Source organism: Bos mutus, chromosome 10 (genome assembly GCF_027580195.1).
Source record: "Bos mutus isolate GX-2022 chromosome 10, NWIPB_WYAK_1.1, whole genome shotgun sequence".
Classification (NCBI taxonomy): domain Eukaryota; kingdom Metazoa; phylum Chordata; class Mammalia; order Artiodactyla; family Bovidae; genus Bos; species Bos mutus.
In genome coordinates, this window is record NC_091626.1 from 10666390 (window position 1) to 10688559 (window position 22170).

The 22170-nt window shown below is 45.8% G+C and overlaps 1 protein-coding gene across 2 annotated transcripts in view; it reads right to left on the bottom strand.

Annotated features, from left to right (window-relative positions):
• Positions 1-22170, bottom strand: part of SERINC5 (serine incorporator 5) — a 109241-nt gene that overhangs the window by 35826 nt on the left and 51245 nt on the right. For both annotated transcript variants that reach the window (XM_070377273.1, XM_070377274.1), the window contains exon 2: positions 19140-19301. In XM_070377273.1, the coding sequence (XP_070233374.1) occupies positions 19140-19301 (162 nt within the window). The remainder of the gene's footprint in view (positions 1-19139; positions 19302-22170) is intronic.

Genomic DNA, 22170 nt, shown 5'->3' on the forward strand with positions numbered 1-22170 from the left:
CTGCTCTAAATACTAAGACCTGTCTTATGCTCTGTGGGTGACTCAAGACGTCTAGCTTTCAGCATGTGGTGAATATTTTTGGGTAAAGAACCTCCGAGTAGAACAAGCTGGCAGGATTTAGCAACGGGAATTTGCTCTGATTAAATATTTGCTGTTCCGAGCTCCATCCCAGTTTTAGAAAAAGAAAACATACATCACACACAGATTCCACACTGTGGGCTGGAGGGGATGGGCCTGCTAAGGATGGTGCCTCTTATGTCTGGCTCTGGGCATCCAGGGACACTGCATCTGTGTTGGCTCTGTACAGACCCGAGGGCAAGGAGTTTCCTCCCAACCATTGAGCAACCAAACTCAAAGTCACAAAGTATCAGTGAGAATAAAGAGCTCATGTGGACTTCCAACCCTAACTCCACTAATACTTGGGAAAATCACACACCCTAGCTGAGCCTCAGTTTCCCTATCTGTACAATGAAATAATACTGCCTTCTACCTCATGAAGCTGCTCTGAGAATTAAATCAGTGAATCCTTGTAAAAAGGGCTCATCACAGTTCTTGATCCATAGTAGCCATTAAGCAAACGTACTTAATTCTAAAGTTATTATTTTAAAAAAAAAAAAAAAACCTTTTGGGGGAGGGAGTCAGGCACATTATATGAACCCCCGATTGGCTGATGCATTCTGATGTAAACAAGAGGGGAAATGAACATCTTAGAACTCAGTAGACATTCTATTCACTTTACCAAAAGATTCATATTGAAAGATACAGTTGAACTTCTGTATAATTGCCAGTTCTGCATCTATAGATTTAACTAACCACAAAAAGAAATTTTAAAAAAATTTTTAATTTCAAATTTAAATTTGAAAGTTTTAAAAAACAAAACTTGAATTTGCCATGTACCTGGAACTATTTACATAGTATTAGATATTTTAAGTAATCTAGCAATGATTTAAAGTATATAAGAGGATGTGCCTAAGTTATATGCAAGTCCATTTTATATAAGGGACTTAAGCATCAGTGGATTTTGATATCCAAGAGGGTCCTGGAACCAACCCCCAAAGGATACCAAGGAACAATTGTACTGGAAACTGTCAATAAGGTGAACCTTTCCCTGGCACATCTATATAGGAATACCTCAGAGATACTGTGGGTTCGGTTCCAGATCAATGTAATAAAGCAAATGGCAGAGTAAAGCAAGCCATGTGACTTTTTTGGTTTTCCAGGGCACATAAAAGTTAAGTTTACACTATACTGCAGTCTATTAAGTGTGCAATAGCATTATGTGTTTGTTTTTTTTTTAAAAGCGTTGTTTAAAAATTTAATAATATAAGATTTAAAAATATTTTATTGCTAAAGAACACCAATCATCTAAGCCTTTGGTGAGTCATGGCAGTTACATCAAAGATCACTGAACATGTAACAACAGTAATGAAAAAGTTTGAAATATTGAGAGAATTACCCAAGTGTGACACACAATGAGCAACTGCTGTTCGGAAAATGGCACACTGATTCACATGCTCGAGGCAGGGTTTCCCACAAACCTTCAGTTTGTAAGTAAAGCACAACAAAGCAAGGTATGCCTGTATAAGAACTGAGTTCTAAAAACAGTACTCACTACCTGTCTTTCAGAGACCTAGTCACCACTCAAAAGAAAATATATCTGAACTTCCAAATCAGGGAAGACATTTCAAAACATCAACACAAGTATTAAGCCTAGAGATGTTAACTAGAAAATCCCCATGGCTTTTCTTTTGAGGGGAGATGCTGGCTATGCCCTTAAAACAATTTCAATCTCGGGCAAATAAATGTGAAGAAATAATGGCAGGGTTAGAAAGGCCTACAGCTCTAGTTGGCCAGGGGCCCACATGCTACAAACTTAGAAATAAAGAATAGAATTTGGGAGTGGTTCTTACAGAAATGAAGAGGAAATGGAGCATCATGTCCCCATAACATTATTTTAGAGAGATGAGTAAACGGCACATTAACAAAGCTGATGAGTCTTACCTTCCATTATATCAAATTTTTAGGACATTGAATGAAACCAAGCTGCAAAGAAAGCTTTGGGAGAGCTGAGCAGGAGTGATATCACAAAACCTAGAAGAACTAGATCTACAGGTTCTGTTTAATATCTTACTTGAAATAAACTTCAGAACCAAGACTCTCTCCCCTTTCTGACATTCCAATTATTTGTAAACTTTTGAAGACAGTTTAGTTTTCTCTGTGGAAAAATTCCAGTGTCCATGACAGTGGACCCACCCATGGACAGGAGTTGCAAAACAGGGAAGGCTAAAATCAGCTTCCATCCTCCCCTTGACGGCTTCTAGCAATCAAGGGTCATTTCTCTGTAAATTATTACCTTTGAGGCCCTTTCGGGATTGTGGGGGCTATTTTTAAAACAGTAACCACGAGGGGCTTCCCTGGTGGTCCAGTGGTTAAGACTCTGCACTTCTAAGGTAGGAGGCACAGGTTCCATCCCTGGTCAGGGAACCAAGATCATCACACATGCAATGCAGTGCAGCCAAACAAAAAAAAAGTAAGCATCAGTACTCACCTCTCTTTTGTTCAGATTTCTCAATATTTTTAAGAGAAAAGTTTACAATGTGTCATTATTAAAAGTCATATGTGGGTGCTCAGTTGCTCAGTCCTGTCTGACTCTTTGTACCTTCATGGACTGTAGCCCACCAGGCTCCTCTGCCCATGGATTTCCCAGGCAAGAATACTGGAGTGGGTTGCTATTTCCTACCCCAGGGGATCTTCTTGACCCAGGGATCAAACCTGTGTCTCTTGCATCTCTTGCATTGGCAGGCAGATTGTCTACCACTGAGCCACCTGGGGAGCCCATTAAAAGTTATACAGGGAACTGAAACTCCAGTACTTTGGCCACCTCATGTGAAGAGTTGACTCATTGGAAAAGACCCTGATGCTGGGAGGGATTGAGGGCAGGAGGAAGAGGGGATGACAGAGGATGAGATGGCTGGATGGCATCATCGACTCTATGGACGTGAGTTTGAGTGAAGATGATGATGGACAGGGAGGCCTGGCGTGCTGCGATTCATGGGATCGCAAAGAGTCCGACACGACTGAGCGACTGAACCGAACTGAACTGAAAATTCCACTGAGCCTGGTTTTATTTGACCCAATCACCTCTGCAGTCAGGAACTTAATGTCCCCAATAGTAACTCCCCAGAATCTCAGAAGCATGCAAGACAGAGACGATGCTAGAGTTCACAGCTCCCCCTCCACCATAAGCCTTTCAGGATCAAACCGCCACAAATATGATTAGATAGTTAGAAAACGACTCCAATCACAAACTTTAAATATTAAGCTTTCAATTGAAACAAGACAGCTTGCAGAGAACTAATGATGATGACATGAGGGCTCTTCCTAAGGGAAACAGGGAGCAGTTACCATCAATCTGCTCAAGGAATTAGGATTTATGAAGGCAGAATGTACAAAGAATCACTCCACTTGCTAACCTTGAAGGAAGGATAAGAGTTAATCCCAGCGAAAACTCATATAAAGCTTCAATGAGGCAACAGCTGTGGGGCTTGGGGCCATGGAATAGATAGGTCCTATGTGCTGACTGGCGTGGCCTATGAGGGAAGGCAGAGGGACTAAGGACCAAGAGTCCCCATTTCTAGTTTGGCGGCGGGTTGGATGGTGGGCCAGCAGTGGACAGGAAGCATGAAAGAGGGGCAGTTTCAGGGTGCAGGGGCAGTAATTCACTTAAGTGCAGGCTGCCAGAATCAAGGGGAAATGTGAGCAGATGGCGAGAGAGCAAGACTAGAGAAAAGGACTGGTAGGGACCAGAAGAGATGGCAAAGGAGGCACTCAATGGAATAAATAAATTTACCAGGAGAGGAACCCAGGTGGAGGAGCGGGGGGTGAAGGAGACAGAGCTGGGAACAGCCCAGAGAGCTGAGGAATGCAAACATTCAGGGACTGGGAAGAAAGGGGAAAAAAAAACAAGAAAGAAACTGAAAAGATACAGAGCCAGAGAGAAGCAGAGCCAGCTCTCAGGAAGCAGAGTGTGTCAAATACCACCAGTTGATGAGACGCCAGAAGTAACATTGGATTTGGGAACAAAGAGTCATTTGGGGCAGTAATCAGAATACTCTCCAGAGCAGAGACTGAAGGCTGAGGAGAGGAGACAGTCCAGGGGGCTGGATACTGGGCAGGAAGTGACCCCAACAGGCCTTTCACCCCTGCTTTCAAGAAATCTAACTGCAAACCTAAAAGTGCATCATTCTAAAAGGTATTTATTTACCATTATACAAGCAATCTGGAGAAGAGAATGCCAGCCCACTCCCGTATTCCTGCTGGGAGAATCCCCTCGACAGAGGAGCTTGGCGGGTTATAGTCCATGGGGTCGCAAAGAGTCAGATACGACTGAGCGAGTGAGCATACATACAAGCAACACATATTTACATTCTTGTTGCCAAAGAAAATGTAAATTACAACAGATACAGGTAACTGAATCCCCCTAACCATCATGACTCCAACCCTAACCTGACTGCTTCCAGAGGGAACCCCTGTCACACTTCCTCGTAGGCCCTTTGCTCTGTTACTCCCCACTCATTATGTCCCACAGACTGTTGCATGTTCAACACATAAATCTATTTGCAACCTTTTAAACTGCTATATAAAGAAAACTGAGTGCCGAAGAATTGATGCTTTTGAACTGTGGTGTTGGAGAAGACTCTTGAGAGTCCCTTGGACTGCAAGGAGATCCAACCAGTCCATCCTAAAGATCAGTCCTGGGTGTTCACTGGAAGGACTGATGTTGAAGCTGAAACTCCAATACTTTGGCCACCTGATGCAAAGAGCTGACTCATTTGAAAAGACCCTGATGCTTGGAAAGATTGAGGGCAGGAGGAGAAGGGGATGACAGAGGATGAGATGGTTGGATGGCATCACTGACTCAATGGACATGGGTTTGGGTGGACTCTGGGAGTTGGTGATGGACAGGGAGGCCGGCATGCTGTGGTTCATGGGGTTGCAAAGAGCTGGACACAACTGAGCGACTGAAACTACTATACAGAAGTCCACAGCCCAGACCCATCGTAATTTAGTCTCTGTGACCCTAATGGCAGACATTCACATTGTTTCTGAGTTTTCACCCTTAGGAACAAGGCATAATCAATAGTGTCTGTACTGTGGGTATCGCATGTCTCTTTCTCTGCACATGCAGGGGCATTAAAGAGGACTGACATCCAGAAGGCCAATGCTGGATCATGAAGGTGGTTAAATTTTCATAGACACTGACAAACTCTTCCCAGGGAGGGTTGAAAACTCTAGGGTAATGGGTAACAGGGAGACCAGACAAGAAGAACAGAGGAGCCAACAGAGCCCCCCACTCCATCTCGGAGCCAGGAAACTCTCTGCTGCTCCCACAAGGCCAGCTTCTCAGTAAGCACTGCCCCCCAAAATCAAGGGGAAAAGGGTGGACCAGGGCCCTGAGTCCAGAAAACAAATCCATACCTAAGCCCAGAGATAAGACTGCAGCTGTGGAGGCCTGGACTTTGTTTTAGATGGAAGACACAGTTACTGACCCACACTCTCCCCCACAGGATGCAGGATCTGATAGAGGAGTCTGTGGCCCCTGAGAGGAGCAAGGCCCACTGACAGTTCTCTCTTGAACACTCAGATGCTGGGGTTTCTTTGAAAAGACCAAGTATCTAAACAGGCAGGGCTTTCTAGTCAGACCGCTTATCAGTAGGAAGATGTGCTTATGGCCAAAGTGAGCAGCACCAAATCAGCTAACTTCCCATTGAATGCGTGAACAGGAAGAGCATGGTGATCTAAATATGCAAATCCAACCACACTCATGGCTGTTTTCTGTAAATAGCTACTGAAAGTCCAATGAAATGGGAGTTTACAGGTGTATTCTTCATCCCACACTATATGTTATGTAAATATACCTAGATATCACAGCACAGGGCTTGGTCATTCCCTGACTCATTCATATCTACTATGTACAGGTACGCTTCTGGGTTATGGAGATTCAAGCAGCAAATAAAACAGATTAAAAATCCAAGCTAGGGCTTCCCCGGTGGTCTAGGTGTTAAGAATTCGCCCGCCAGTGCAGGGTACACAGGTTTGGTCCGGGAGTATCCCACATGCCGCCAAGCAACATGCGCCATGACTACTGGGGCAGCACTCCAGAGTCCATGCTCCGCAAGAAAAGCCACTGCAATTGGAAGCCCGCGCACTGGAAGTAGAGAGTAGCCCTTGCTCTCCGCAACTGGAGAAAGCCCAAGCACAGCAACGAAGACCCAGCACAGCCAAAAATAAATAAATGAAAAAAGAAATATTAAAAAACAGAAAAATCCAAGCTAACAAGGAGCTAACTTTCTAGAGAAATGCTAGCCACGTGTGCTCTTCTTTACGGATATTCCAGGCATTTTCATGGTTTAATTTTGACTATCCACATGAGTTAGTCCATCCTAAAGGAAATAGACCCTGAATATTCATTGGAAGGACTGAGGCTGGAGCTGAAGCTCCAATCCTTTGGCCATCTGATGTGAAGAGCCTACTCACTGGAAAAGACTCTGATGGTGGGAAAAACTGGAGGCAGGAGGAGAAGGGGGCAACAGAGGATGAGATGCTTGGATGGTATCCCCGACTCTATGGACATGAGTTTGAGCAAACTCTGGGAGATAGTGAAGAACAGGGAAGCCTGGAGTGCTGCAGTTCATGCGGTCACAAAGAAGAGACACAACTTAGCAACTGAACAACGACAATCCATGATTTTGCCTTAGGTACGACACAGAAACCTAATGTTCTCCAAAAGATGGAATTCTACTGTGAAATGAAATATTTCCCGCTCTACACTCAAGTCTCTTTCAAATGCAAATATCTGAGCCTGAAACAAAGCCAGGTATTTGGAAGCCATCAGCTACTTCCTCCCCATTAGAGCTGAGGAGCTGGTGGAATGTGAGAGGTGGCCTCATCGGACACCCCTTACAGTAAACGGGAATTAGGAAGTGAACAATAAAGAAAGCAGGACTGGCCCCAGATAGTTAGAGACATTTGAAAGAAATGATTTCAGCAAATCCGGAGACTTGCATTTTCCCATACGTAAAAGATGGCTGAATCTCTTCATGTGACAGATTTGGCTTTTCTTAAGTGTGTGCTTGCTCCGTTCCTTCAGTCCTCTTTGCAAATGAAGAGTTCTCTTCAGTCCTTTACCATGGACTAGCCCCCAGGCTCCTCTGTCCATGGTATTCTCCAGGCAAGAATACTGGAGTGGGTTGTTATTTCCTTCTCCAGGGGATCTTCCTGACCCAGGAATTGAACCCCCGTCTCCTGAGTCTCTGTATTGGAGGTGGATTATTTACCCACTGAGCCACCTAAAAGTGTGAAAGTCGTTCAGTTGTGTCTGACTCTTTGTGACTCCAGGGACTATACAGTCCATGGAATTCTCCAGGCCAGAATACTGGAGTGGGTAGAGTTTCCCTTCTCCAGGGGATCTTCCCAACTCAGGGATTGAACCCAGGTCTCCTGCATTGCAGGTGGATTCTTTACCAACTGATCCACAGAGTAATCTTTCAATATTCAGATTACCTGCCTCCTTGCTGCAAACTTGTACACAGCCTGGCTCCTCCCCTGCCTCCTCAGAGTCAGCTCTCTCAGGATTGCCTGAGATGCTGTCTCCTGGGCTTGAGTCCTAACATTTACACTGAATAAAACCTAACACTCAAAGGTTGCACATGTTTTTCCAGTCAACACTACCAAACCTACACCCTCCAGATTCTGAGAGCCTCTGGTCACTTGTTCCCCAATTCTAGGGCTAAGACCCCAGCCACACACACAGTTTGGTTTCTGGCCCAGCATCCTTCTCATTTTACACTGGACCAGGAATTGGGGGCCCCCATTGGAGAAGGAAATGGCAACCCACTCCAGTGTTCTTGCCTGGAGAATCCCAGGGACGGGGGAGTCTGGTGGGCTGCCGTCTATGGGGTCGCACAAAGTCGGACACAACTGAAGTGACTTAGCAGCAGCATCAGGAGAAGAACTGGGGTACCCACATACTCATTTTATCCATCCCTACTTCTTCCCAAATCACCAAAATGCTTGGTTTGGCTACATAGAAAGAAGGGCTGATTATTATTATTTTTTAACCTGTAAATGATTTACCATGTATCTCAAAAGGCCAGGATGAATAAATCCGTCACGAGTGAAAACATCATGCTGTTCACTGTGTCTCACTAAATTTATTGCTGTGTTGTTCTTGCCTAGTCAACCCAGAACATGGCTCATACAGCCTGGTATCTGCAACTTAATCAGGAGCTCCAGGACCCTCAGCACAAAGTTTAGCCCATTCAAGTTTCCCCTTTAGGGAAAGGGGAGAAGAACTGCGTAGGACACAAACCGGGCCACTGAGGTCAACCATGGGCCAGCACAGCAAAGGAAAGCCTGTGGGTCAGAACCAGGCAGCTCCTGTTTATGTAAATAAAGTTTTATTGGAACACAGCCATGCTCATTTGTAGGTATTTTGTTTTGGCTGCAGAGTTGAGTAGTTGCTAAGGACCACAGGGCCTTCATAGCTGAAATGTTTACTAGCTGGCTCTTTACAGGAAAGGTTTGCCCAGCCCAGGACCAGGAAGTAGAGCTGAGGAGCTGTGCTAACTGCTGAAGTGTAAATTAGCATCTCAAAGGCAAATGACAACTGGTGATGACTTACTCTACAGATCAACAGTCAAAGGAACAGCAGACAGGCAGTCAGCTCAACTGGTCGTGATCAATTGCCTTCGGTTCTCCCGAGTGTCCTGCCTTCTCCAGAGCACACCCTGCTGCCCCCCAAATGGAACTTGGTGCTTTAAGTGAATTAAATTGTTCATCTGCCATATGCTATTTTCAGGGCTACAGCTTAAGGGTTTAATTTGTCTGTCTACAAAAAAAAAAAAAAAGCTTTGTGGAAGGGGTGGTGGAGGACATGTCTTTGAGTTCAGAGCTTTTTTTCTGTGGGTCAGAAACCCACATAGTAGGAAAAAAAAAAAAACAAAAACCCTCACATCTGTTATACAAACACGACTTGTGGAACCAAAAATAAAACCCACACTGATGAAAGCCGGCGTGTTGCAAGACATAATTTTAGACTTAATTTTAAGACTGTAGAAACAGCCTCACTAAAATTTAAAAACCACAACCTCGCCTTCCCCTGCCCCCCACCTCCCTCAAATACCCAACCCCTCTTTGTGATTAAGCTCAACCCTGCTTTAGAGGGCAAAACACTCTAAGCCCTTTTACAAACCTCCCACCTCACCTAGACTTCCAGTTCTCCCACAAAAGGATAGGGAGAAAGCATTCCTGAGTTCTGATGTGACCCCAGAGGTCAACAGAAGGGAGCGCTAAGCTGACACCACCATCTCCAATAATCACTAATGGAATTCAGATATTTTTAACTTTCAAACACAACCACGCACACATGTGGCCTGATGCTGGGGTGCCTTCCTCACACACGGAAAGTGCATAAGGAGGCCCCGTTCTCACGCCCGCATCCCATGCACCTGGCACAGTGCTTGGCACTCACATGGGCAGGAAAGAAGGGAGGGAGGGAGGAAGGAATCAATTACATGACTTAAAAGATTTTTTTAAAAAACAAGAACTCAGATTACAGTTTAACCAAGTAACACGATCAGTCTTTTAAACGGTTATCAAGACTCAACTATTCACAATATTTACGTTTGCTGCTCACCGCAATCCGAGGCTACTGTTAATGTTGTGCCATTTGTCTGTGCCTCTGGCCCCGTCACAACAGAGCTGTTTCCAGCCATAAGACCCTGTCTGTCCCGTTTATCTGTAGAGAGCGTCAAGGCCTCTGCAGATTGTTGCTTAACAGACGCTTTTGATGATGACAGAAAAAAAGGGTTAGGAAAACTTCAGTTCTCACATCTCATCGCCCTCGCCCACAGTGAGATGCACCCTGAAACGGAGATCCTATTAACATCCGATGCTCCCCCAAAGCTTCTGGATAATGGATCCTCCAGACAAAGGACAATAGCTATTGTTTCTTGTTTTCTGGCTCCTGGGGAGCTCATTATTACTGGACAAGGGTCAAACCTCTTTGTCTTTGGTTCAGACTCAAAAAGGCTCTCAGCAGGGTTTCACGTTAGTTCACATCACTGCCTGCAGAACCAGCCTGCTTCCCACCATCATTTCTCCGCATTCACTGAGTACTGAAGGCTGGGGCCTGAGCCACGAAAGAAGCGACGGATGTGGGGGGGGACCACAGGAATGGTCTTCTTCGGGTGGTGTTACGTCTGGATGCAAGGTGGACCGAAGATAAAACTGTTTGGAAACATGTGTCCCCAGAGTCACCCAACTGAGAGTGGAGGGGACCCAGAAGATTTAAGAGATGGAATCTCACTGCCAACACACCCCTGGCTAACTGTGATCAGGCCACAGTGAGAAATCCCCCTCTGTATTCTATAGAGAACTTGAAGTTCAATAGCCCAGACCAACCTTAAACCTCAGAAACATGCTGGCTGATCCGCTGGACACATATAAGGAACAACAGCCGTACAATGAACTCGGCAGCTGTTCAGAAGGAAGACTTTCGGAAAGCATTCTATCTCAGCTGAATTTAAAAAATAAAAAAACTCCAGAATCAGATAACTGGGTCAGCCATATTTTTTTGGAGGGGTGGGCCGGGGGGTACTAAGTCAACACTTGTTCTAACACAAAACAGAAAATACCAGCTGAGACCATAGAGTTCTGCTCCCTATAACTTGAATACGCTACAGCAACACCTGTTGCAAGGTCTCAGTAACAAGGTTCTGTTAACATTCAACCAGGAAAGACCAAAATCAGAGCAAGAGCCAGACTTCCCAGCCTGAGCATGAATACCTGTCATGCTGTGCTGGGACAAATTACATGGTGTTTGTGACCAGAGCAGAGTATTTTTCACTGCTGCTGTTTACTTTGAAAAGATGGTCACACCAAACACAACTTGAAGGTGGGTTCTGTTTCACATGCGAAGCCACCGCATAAGTAAATAGTACATTTGCGGTCACCCTTATTTTCTACTTCAAACTAACTGTCGTCCCTGGAGCCCAGCTGCTGGCTCTCAGGAGGGAAAGAGGCTGGTGGGGAAGGTGAGCTAAGGAAGCTGCTGAGGCCCATGTTTTCCAGAGGAAATGCTTCTCCCTCGTCATAAGCCCAGAAGGAAGGTCAGGAATCATGAGGAAGGGTGTTTGCTAAGGCTTCTCCTGCCGCTCCTGTGAACGTCTCAGCAACAACCAGACCCGGCTGAACAGGCCAGCGAGGCACCCGGCGGGGGGTCCAGCGGTCCCGGGCCCTCGTCCAGCGCTACCTGGTGTCACGCCCTGGACAAGCCACCTCACTGCCCTGCGCCACCCCTCTCATCTGTCAAAAGAGGAGACTGGTTACGATTATAATGGAAGATTCTGCCACTGTGAAACAATGTTTTACTCAAATTATACTGTCAAAAGAGGGCAATATTTTCTCTGTGTAACATGTAACACCACATAGTAAATGCTGTCTCTTCACTGGGGAGAAGACATAAATAGAAGCTGCACCCCTTTTTTTTCCCCCATCAAAGCCTCTTGATGAAAGTGAAAGAGGAGAGTGAAAAAGTTGGCTTAAAGCTCAACATTCAGAAAACGAAGATCATGGCATCTGGTCCCATCACTTCAGGGCAAATACATGGGGAAACAGTGGAAACAGTGTCAGACTTTATCTTTTTGGGCTCCAAAATCACTGCAGATGGTGACTGCACCCATGAAATTAAAAGACGCTTACTCCTTGGAAGAAAAGTTATGACCAACCTAGATAGCATATTGAAAAGCAGAGACATTACTTTGCCAACAAAGGTCTGTCTTGTCAAGGCTATGGTTTTTCCAGTGGTCACGTATGGATGTGAGAGTTGGACTATAAAGAAAGCTGTGCGCTGAAGAATTGATGCTTTTGAACTGTGGTGTTAGAGAAGACTCTTGAGAGTCCCTTGGGCTGCAAGGAGATCCAGCCAGTCCATTCTGAAGGAGATCAGCCCTGGGATTTCTTTGGAAGGAATGATGCTGAAGCTGAAACTCCAGTACTTTGGCCACCTCATGTGAAGAGCTGACTCATTGGAAAAGACTCTGATGCTGGGAGGGATTGGGGGCAAGAGGAGAAGGGGACGACAGAGGATGAGATGGCTGGATGGCATCACTGACTCGATGGACGTGAGTCTGGGTGAACTCCGGGAGTTGGTGATGGACAGGGAGGCCTGGCGTGCTGCGATTCATGGGGTCGCAAAGAGTCGGACACGACTGAGCGATTGAACTGAACTGATTATCTTTTTAACTAGGTTCTTTACCTAGTAACTTTGTTTCATGTTGTTTTTTTTTTTTTAATCCCCTATGACTAGCAAGGGACCAGGAACAGGAGGGCTTTCCCCAAAACAATACTATCCCTAATGCTCTTATATTCCTAATAATGCAGGTTACACATAAAAAGTAGAACAGCTCATTACTGAATTTCAGCATCTCTAACATAGTGGATCAAAGCTCTGTCAACTCTAGGAACCACCAAAGCTGGCTAAACGTCACTGAACTGACCACAGGTGTACTCAGGAGAGCATTCTGAAATCTAAGTTTTTCTCTGAGACATGTAGCTTCTGTGTTCCTCTACAGCCTGTGGGGACTCCGGAATTTGAAAATGGAGTACCATCTGGGAGAAATACAAGTTCCAACAACATCCTCAGGTCGCCCATGGGGATAGTTATCTAGAGAACGAAGTCTGAGGGAAGTGAACTTGCGAAGCCGGGGACAGGAGGGCAATCCAAGTCTAAATAAGAGAACTGGAATGTGACATCAGGAAGCCTGGGGGGGCTGAAGCAGGACTGTCTGACAGCAGACTGGAAACCCAACACTTTATGACCTTTGTGGGGAAGTATATGGTCAGCACTGGACCTGGAAAAAGTGGGGAGGATGATCTATCAGGATCCCGGTCCTGTCCTGAGAAAACCGTGCCTCAACCAGCAGACCAGTTAGAATGTGAATAACCAAAGCCAGAAATGAAAGCACCGCCTCAGGGAAAGGATCATGCCAGGACGTGACCTCTTCACTGCCCGGGGTGAGGCTGGGGGGAGGGGGGAATCTCCAGATACGGATGTGGCTTGGAACAAGCCTGGCTATAAATAGTACTTCTTTATTTCATTTTCATCTATCTGCTTCCAAATAATCTTATGCTAATAAAGCTAATATACATGAATTTCCCATTAACACATCCTCTTCTCCTTCTAATGAACAGTGAAAATGACTGGGAAATACAGGCCAAAGATAATTTATATATCACCTCTAGGGATGTGTTGAGAGAGACTGGATTTTCTGAATAAATAGAGAAAAATCCTTTAAGCCCATCCTGTTATCTCCATTCCAAGGGCCTAAATCCATAGCTGGCAGCCTCAACAATCCATCCCTGTTCCCCTTCCCTAGCAAATTTACACTGCATAATAACTGTAGAAATCGTGATTAGAACATATACTTAAAATTCGTTTAAGGTGGTTACACTCCCAGGTTACAGTCATAACCTGTAACCTGTAAGTGTAACTGAAAAGGGGGCCAGATTCAGATCCCATCAGTGTCCCACTTCCACCCCACACTGGTCCTGAGACTGAGCAGCCCACTGAGTCCACTGGACCAAAGTGACGAGGACAATTTCTAAATGGCTCCTTGGATAAAATCGTCAGGTTCCAGCAAGCCAAGGGCAGACGAGCCACGGCAGGAAGGGGCTTCTCGGGTCCAGCCTGGGCCTGTGCGCACAGATCCGCACAGACCACTGAGCACACTCAGCAACCTCTCTCCTCGTCAGGCTGGGCAACGAGCCTGGGGTCCATTCTGATACATACAAGCCTTTGCACAAACTCGTAAACTCAGAGCTTAAGCTGTTTCAGGAGATGCACATCCAAATGCCTTTCTTGGGAACAAGAAGTAAGGATGGAGGTAAGCATCCAGCGACGGGGCCTGTAGTGAGCTAGCATGCTTGGCCCTCTAAAGGCAGCCAACTGCACATTACAAAAAACATCTGCAGGCCAAACAAGAAGAGCTTGTAAACCAACGAACAATTCCTGGGCTAGGAGGTTTTCGGGGGCACCTGAAATCTCTGGGTGTGGCCCTGGCTAATGGGTGGGGCTGGGGCTGGCTTTTCTCAAGTCCAGGGAAAGAATGGGATTCAGAAGCTGCTTTTAAGACACTGAGGAACTGCAGCCGGAGGCAGCCCCTCACCTCTGGGCTCTCATCCAGCCTTCCTTTTCTGCCTACATTATCATCCTGTGCTGAAAAGAACCAAAATGCTCTTTTCATCCAATCATAGGAAGGATACAATTTCACATTCCTACTCAGAGGAAAATGACCTAAACTCACCAGCAGAAAGTCATGTATATAAAGCAAAACATGTCTCCAAAAGAGATCAAGTAAGACTATAAAATGTTAACACTTTTTACAACAAAGGAAGGGACCAAGAAAACCGCTGCTATCAAAACCAAAGACCATAGTAGCTTCTCCTCTCAATACAAGGAACGATTCTTCAAATTTTAAATTTCAAGCAAACCCACACACACTACAACAACACAAACACCGGTCTTCCACAATATGGAAGATGTGTTTTGGCTCTGAAAAAAAAGTAAGACACAAAGGTTCAGCCATCTCAGGCACCACCTACCACCCCATCAATGAGTCAGCCTGGGGACTAAGTGAACACGGGTTGGAGAAGACGGATCTGAGACGCTTCAGTGCAGGGGCCTGCGGGCTCTTCCTGCCTGGACCTGGCACACAGCTCACAGGGAGGCAGCCCCAAGGGCCATATATACCCTGTCCTCCCTTTTCCAGCACTGGCTTAGTCTTCAGAGCTCCTACCCGACCAGAAACAAGAACAGCCTTCCTTTGCACAGCTTCCCAGGATGCGCAAACCTCAGGGTCAGCATCCCTCCACACAGAAGCTGCATCTTGATTTGGTGGTGCCGGGCAGAAGGCTTACATCTCTCACCCATTTTGAAGTTGTTCTCCTACGTTCTAAACTGGGTCTTTAATCCCCACAGGCATCAAGTGTCTCAAGACTATTTCTGAGTGAATTACACAGCTACTGACAACGATGACTTGCAATAAAACGGATGGTACGTTTTGAGATGGGAAAAATGCTCACAGGAGAAGACAGAAATCACACCCAGGTCAACCAGCACGGCAGAATCAGAGTGCTCATGAGAAAGAGGAGGTTCCTGACGGGGAGAAGGGAGGACGTGCACTCATCTCCTGGGAGAACACCAAGATCGCGATTCGCTACTGAACGACCATTGACAGGAAAATGTGGCAACCCACCAAAAAGATAACCCACAACCAAGGGCAAAGGAGAAGCCCCAGCAAGATGGGAGGAGGGGCATAATCACGTCTAAAATCAAACTTCATATCCACCAGAGACTCTACGAGGGCACACACCAACCTTGTGCGCACCAGGACCCAGGGAAAGGAGCAGTGACCCCGCAAGAGACTGAGCCAGACCTGCCTGCATCTGAGGGCCTTCTGCGGAGGCTCAGGTCAGCAGCGGCCTGCCGCAGGGCCAGGGCACGAGCAGCAGCAGTCCTGGGAGGCGTGGCACGTGGCATTCGTCCTCAAGGAGGAGGTCGCCATTAGCCCCACCCAAGAGCCCTTTGGCGAGTCCTCCACAAACTGGAGAACAATTATACCCGAGAAGTTCTCGCACTGTTGCAGAAGCTCCAGACCCCACAACAGACTTCCCAACCTGCGGATCCAGCAAAGGGCCTGAGAACCCCCCAGGGAATCTGACTTTGAGGGTCAGCAGGATTCGATTACAAAACTTCCACAGGTCTGCAGAAACAGTGAGAAGAGGAAGGACGAGGTCTGGCCCAGCAGCTCTTGGCAGCTCCCTCTTGCTCGGAGTTCAACACCCACCATGCTCTGCAGCCAAGGCGAAAACTGAAAATAACGGAAAAGGTGCTGCCCGGTGCCCTTCACCCTCACACCAGAGGCCTGCGAGGCTCTGGACAGAGCCCTGGCCATTGCACACGAAGGCAGGGCTGCTGGGTGGGAGGCAATTACACGCTCCCATCCGGACTGGGGAAAGGATACGTGCTTTCCCCTCTTTCTCTCACATCCTCCGACATCTCCACAGGCCAGCTAAGAGAGGGCAAGGACTGTGGCAAAGCCTAGTGTGTGTCCCCACAAGGGGACCTTTCAGTGCCTGCCCTCAAGCAAGGCCTGAGGATGAAGTCAGCTTCTATTCCCTTGGCCAAGAAACAAACTGACTTTGTGACCAGCTAGCTGGCCAACCCTGTGAGGCTTCAGAGATGGAAAAAGGTTGGTTTCACCCACGGGAGCCTCATTCCCTATGCAGAAAGCCCAGCCAAACCATTTTCAAATAAGTACATTCAGGGAACAAGCACAGAAACATTTATAAGAGCCTCTGTGAGGAGTCAGGGTTGCCTCTTCCCTCCTCCCTTCCCTTCCTCCGCCCTCTGCTCTGCACACACACCACTGCTGCCCCCGCCTCCCTAAGTAGCCCAGCCTGTTTCTATGGCAACAGCCTCCTACTCAAGAATCTATAATGGCTTCCCATTTGCCATGAGACCATAGCCAAATGCCTCACCTTAGCCCTGAAATTCCTACAAGTCACTTTACTTGCCCATGTCTCCTCCCTGTCCTTCTACACATGTCTTGTCCTTGTTCTTCCCACAGAGCCTAGTCACTAAGAACTCAGTCAGCCTAGGTTCAAATCCCAGCTCCACCACTTGGAGATGGAGACCTTGGGCAAGGTACATAAGTGACTCCAAGCCTCAGTTTCTTCATCTGTAGAGCAGGGAGAGTGGCAGGACCTGTTGCTCAGGTTGAGTACAGTAGTGATGAACTGAAATGATTCAGGTAAAATGCTTAAAATAAAACCTGGCACATGGTATCACCCAACAGATATTAGCAACTGAAACACTCATCACACAAGTCACAGCTTTCATGAAGCCTTCCCTAGCCACATCGGTCAGCACCTTCTGTTTCTCACTCCCATTTTTTTTTCTTAAAAAAAAAAACAAAAAAAAACAACCAAATCTTCTGTTTCTTAAATGTTCTGCAAACAGCCAGAAGCCATTAATACTGGCTGGAGTTGTTGAGGACTGTTCCATGAGGTAGGTTACTTGGATGGCAATCAAATGTTACAAATTATTATTATTAAACTCACATCCTAAAATATGTCCCTTCGTTCCCAAATTAGCTTTACCTCCAGTAACATTTCTGATGGGTTTCTCTCTAAAGAGATTGTGTTTCTGAGATCCAAAGCCTAATTTACAGAGACTGAAAGTTTCTTAAGCGTCCCATGGACACACTGGCAATTTCTCCCAGAGTGACATGCGGGGCCCCTAAGCCAATGCCTGTTCATTTAAAAGGAGAACATTAAGTTACCTGAAAAGCAGAAGTAATCAAAGTAAGAGTTACATCTACTGTTTCAAATATTCCTCCTCTCAAACTTCTTATCACAAACATTCAAGATTAAGCCATGGTAAGAGGAAGAGATGAGTGGCAAACGCACCTGAGATATAGCAGGACCTGGTGTAGTCAAACAAGGCAGCCTTGGCCCTTGGTCTCACCTGAGATATAGCAGGACCTGGTGCAGTCAAGCAAGGCAGCCTTGGCCCTTGGTCTCCCTGCTGCCTAACTTCACAGCACTTCAGGTATCCTCTCATATGGCACAATTTCTACCTGGTTTTAAGCCTCAGGAGACTTTATACCAGCCTTCTGAGTTATAAGCTCCTTTTCTCTCAAGTTTGAAGGCCCCATAGCTCCCAATGCAGGGCTTTATTGAGCAGAGATCCATGTTTAAAGCAATCAGAGAAGAATCTAAATTTCACAAATTTTGACATTAGTTCTAATATATTCCAGACCATACAACCAGTAATAAGAGCCTTACCCTACAGAAAACTTCCAAGGGCCTACCTTAACTAATGGGTAAGACTATAACAACTACATCTAAGAAAATGGTTTTTCTGAAGCCCTTGAGTACATTTAAAATAGTCTGCACTTGCAGCCTAAGGTTGGGGGGAACAAATACTTCCTTGGGAGTTGCTCCTGGTGGCACCATCTCCATGGTTCCAGGAGGGCACTGTCTGACCTTGCTCCTTTGGGCAAGGGAAGATGGGTATGGGCCCCTGGAAGATGCAGTGCTAAGTGCTAAGCCTGTGGGGCAAATGGGGTCTGGCTGGTCAGCCTTTCTTCTTCTCCCCCGTTCCCTCCGAGGAGAGCTGCCCCCAGAGAACACGCCTACAGCAAATGTGCCCCTGCAGAGGAAGTGTTCCCTGGCTCAGGTGGGGTCCCCAGGTGAGTTAAGTCTGACTCGTTTTGGGGTTCAGTAGTAGGAAGCCCACTTCCTTGCAAATATGAGTCATGCTGTCTTATACCAGCTTTTGGGGGATAAAAGTGATGTTTGTATCTACCTGCTGACATTGTAGTATTTTTTGTCAGTTTATTCAGAACCTGAGAAGGGAAGGATGGCATTATTTATTGGGCTCCCTCAGAATCCCCAACTCAACCCCCTACCATCAGGCCCATTATGAGGAAATTCCAGAAAAAGGTCCTATATGTGTCTCTCTCAGAATCACATACTAGGGATACCTTCCAGATACTGCCCAGGCAATGACTGGAAGAAAATCCATCCTTCAACCCTGGAAACATCCACCCTACAAGTGACATGTCCAGGAAAGTAAAACCCGCCCTTTAGCCCACTCCTCATTATGTGTGGGATGGTCTGGGCTTTACCACCCTGGCCACGTTAAGTGTTTATATAATAGCTGTGACTGGAGACACTGGCAGTCATCCTTAGGACAAGGGAAAAGTACAGAAGTCTACAGGGAAAGACTACACATCCCATCAGGAACAGCCATCAACAAAGCTAAGACAACACACACAATCTTCTCCACCAAAAGCATCAGAAGGCATCTGACCTACCACTAAAGATCAAGATGGGGAAGGGTTTGCCCGCTTAGAGAGAAAGCATTGAAGAGACTTCAGCAAGGCTCAGGAAGAGCAGGTATAACCCCAAACCACCCTGGGTGGCTGGGCCCCATGCTCTACACTGAATGCTTCCCACACCCCCTCATTAACCATTGCTGGTGATGGGCAGAGTGGAAGGGGCTGACTCACGTGCTCCCTCATCTCGTTGGCCACGGTGTTGGACATCATGATGCAGCAGATGATGACGACCAGGATGAAGTAGAGCGCGTACATGAAGCGGGTACTCCGGGACTGACGGACCTTGGGGCCACAGCAGTAGGAGCAGCCAGCGTTCCCACAGCAGCAGGCCAACTAGGAAAGGAACACAGAGAGTCTTCTCAGAGCCTCTCCTTTATAGACCTACTGAGCCCAGGCCTCTGCAGGTGAGCTACCATCCTTCCGAAGCGTCCCACCCATAGGATGTGTGAACAAAGCTGTCGCCAGGATTGGTCTGATATTGTCTTTAATAAACATGGTGAGGCTTGGGAGATGTCCAATAGCTAAACAGAAAAGGCACCCTTCCCCCGAAGCACTGTGATCACTCAGACAAAAACAATCAGGGAAGAGCACAAGAAGCCAAGAACTAGAAGAAGAACTAAGTAAAGCGGGAAGGACGGGAAAACCAAGAAGCTCATAGCCAAAGAACGAACTGTGTGGCGTGGTGGGGGTCGGGGCGGGGGCTGGAGCGGGGTGTGGATTACCACAAACAGGAAGCACAAAAGACACAGGCACCTCTCAGAGATTCACACAGGAAGGGTGGGCTTGAGGCTAATGAGTCTGTTCCCACACATGTATAGTCTCTCCCACTAGCAATATCATTGACCAGAATGGTACATTTTTTAAAAATTTTACCAAGGATGAACTTGCACTGGCATCTCAAAATCACAGCAAGTCCATGGTTAACATAAGGCGTTCATACATGGTATCCTGTATGTAACGGGTTTAGATAAATGTCCAATGATATTGATCCTCATTATAGTATTAGAGTATTTTCACTGCCCTAAAAGGAAACTATTTTTTAGTAAGCACCAGGCAAGAGAACACAGTGTTGTTAAAAGCTCAAAGTATTCAGCCAGCCTAGTTTTGGGATCTGGCTCTGTAACCTATTAGCAATGAGCCCCAAGCAAGTTTCCTTACTTTTCAAGACTCAGATTCCTCATATATTAGGGGTAAAGGGTGTTAACAGTACTTAATGTACTGCTGGTCTCTTGGATAACCTAATCAGACATACCTGGTTTTAGGGAGAAATTACTCTTTAGTAAATAGAGAAAAATACAAAAGAGATTACCATAAACTACAAATAACCACCAAACCTAGGTGTTTTAACACTATATATAAAAACCTAACAAGGCAATCTTTTAATCATGATTTAGCAGGAAGTTCAGAGTTTTGCATGGCTTCAAAACAAGCATCAATTAGAAGGCTACACTATAAACATCACTTACGGTAAGAAGAGATCACGGGAGTAAGATGACAACAGGCTGTAATCATCAGGACAGATCTTGGAAACATACACATTTCCCAAATTATTTAGTCTACTTAATGACATCGCTGTTGTTTAAGCCCTTTGTCATTCTGCACTATTTCATGACTTGAAATTTCCTAATGCACTCTTTCCATCTCACATGCAGTTTTCTAAGTCATTTTCCTCAAGACTCTTCTTGCCTCATAAGGCTGGGCCACTGCTTTGCAAGATCAGCTACTCTACTGGGCTGAGCTAACAGATTACACAGCGGAACCTGAACACTGCTGCCTTTATGGTGTTCTTACAGGCCACCTTCCTTCACAGTTCACTCATCCACAGTCTCTGTCTTTGATTTACTGATCCCTTTCCACTCATATGCCCCAATTTTTCTTTTCTCTCCCTCGCAGCTCCCTCTTTTCTCCTCCCACTGGCCTAGCTGGCTCCTCTCCCAGCCCTGCCTCCCCCCTCTGCCTCTCAAATTCCTTCCCAACTGCCTCATTCACTGGTTGCTAACTCTTTAAGCTCCATGGTCTTAGATAACCAGTTTTACTGTATTTCAAATTCAAATGTGATTAAATATTTATCCTACATGGAAAAAGAAATATTTAGAAGCAGTTGATACATACCATGACAGAACTTACCCACAGCAGAATCAACCCTTACACTTACTATCTCCACAGAGGGAAAAATGAACAGATGCAGATATAATGTGAGCCTAATTGATCATTTAAAGACAAATAGTAACAGAGGAATATGATTATGGAAAATGAAGAGAAAATCATATTGGTTTAATCCTATCATTTTAAAGTCATGTATCATTGTATAGAGCTAATTTTTTAGTTGGAAAATGGAACTATTTCCTGCCATATCAGTAAACCAGTATGTGACAGTCATCAGCAATTGCAGTCTCCATGTGAGCCAGGAGCTCTGAGGAAACTCAGGATGTGAAAACACAAGATACTTGCCCCAAATAGCTGAGATCTATATCAAAGGAATAATTTCAATGAGACCCAACTCTTGCATCTCCCTATACATAGCAAATTTCTGGGGATAGTAATCTTCTGATATTCAGACTGCCTGCCCTTTGTTGCAAAGCTCCTGTATATCCTAGCTTCCCCTCACTTCCTCAGAGCAGGTTCTCAGAACTATCTGAAATGCTGTCTCCCAGGCTACAGTCCTTATTTTGCCCCTAAAGAAAACTTAAATTGCAACTCTCATTTTGTGCATTTTTTTAAAAAAAATCAACAAAATTCTCCTTATTTTTCACTTTCACTCTGTATATGGTATTTATGTGCATATACATATGAGTTTCCCTGGTAGCCCAGTGATAAAGAATCCACCTGCAATGCAGGAGATGCGAGTTTGATCCCTGGGTCCCCTAGAGGAGGAAATGGCAATCCACTCCAGTATTCTTGCCTGGGAAATCCTATGGACAGAGCAGCCAGCAGGCTATAGTCCATTGGGTCACAAAAGAGTCAGATATGACTTAGCAACTAAACCACCACCACATACACACACACGTACATACAGACAGATAGACAGATATAGATGTGTGCACATATATACACACACACCTAATATTAGAATCAAATAGCAGAGCTCTACTGGCCTACAAGTTATTTATCAAAGAAAACTAGGCCAATCACAAACAGTGAAAGTGTACTACATGCATGCTAAGTCACTTCAGTCACATCCGACTCTTTGCAATCTCACGGA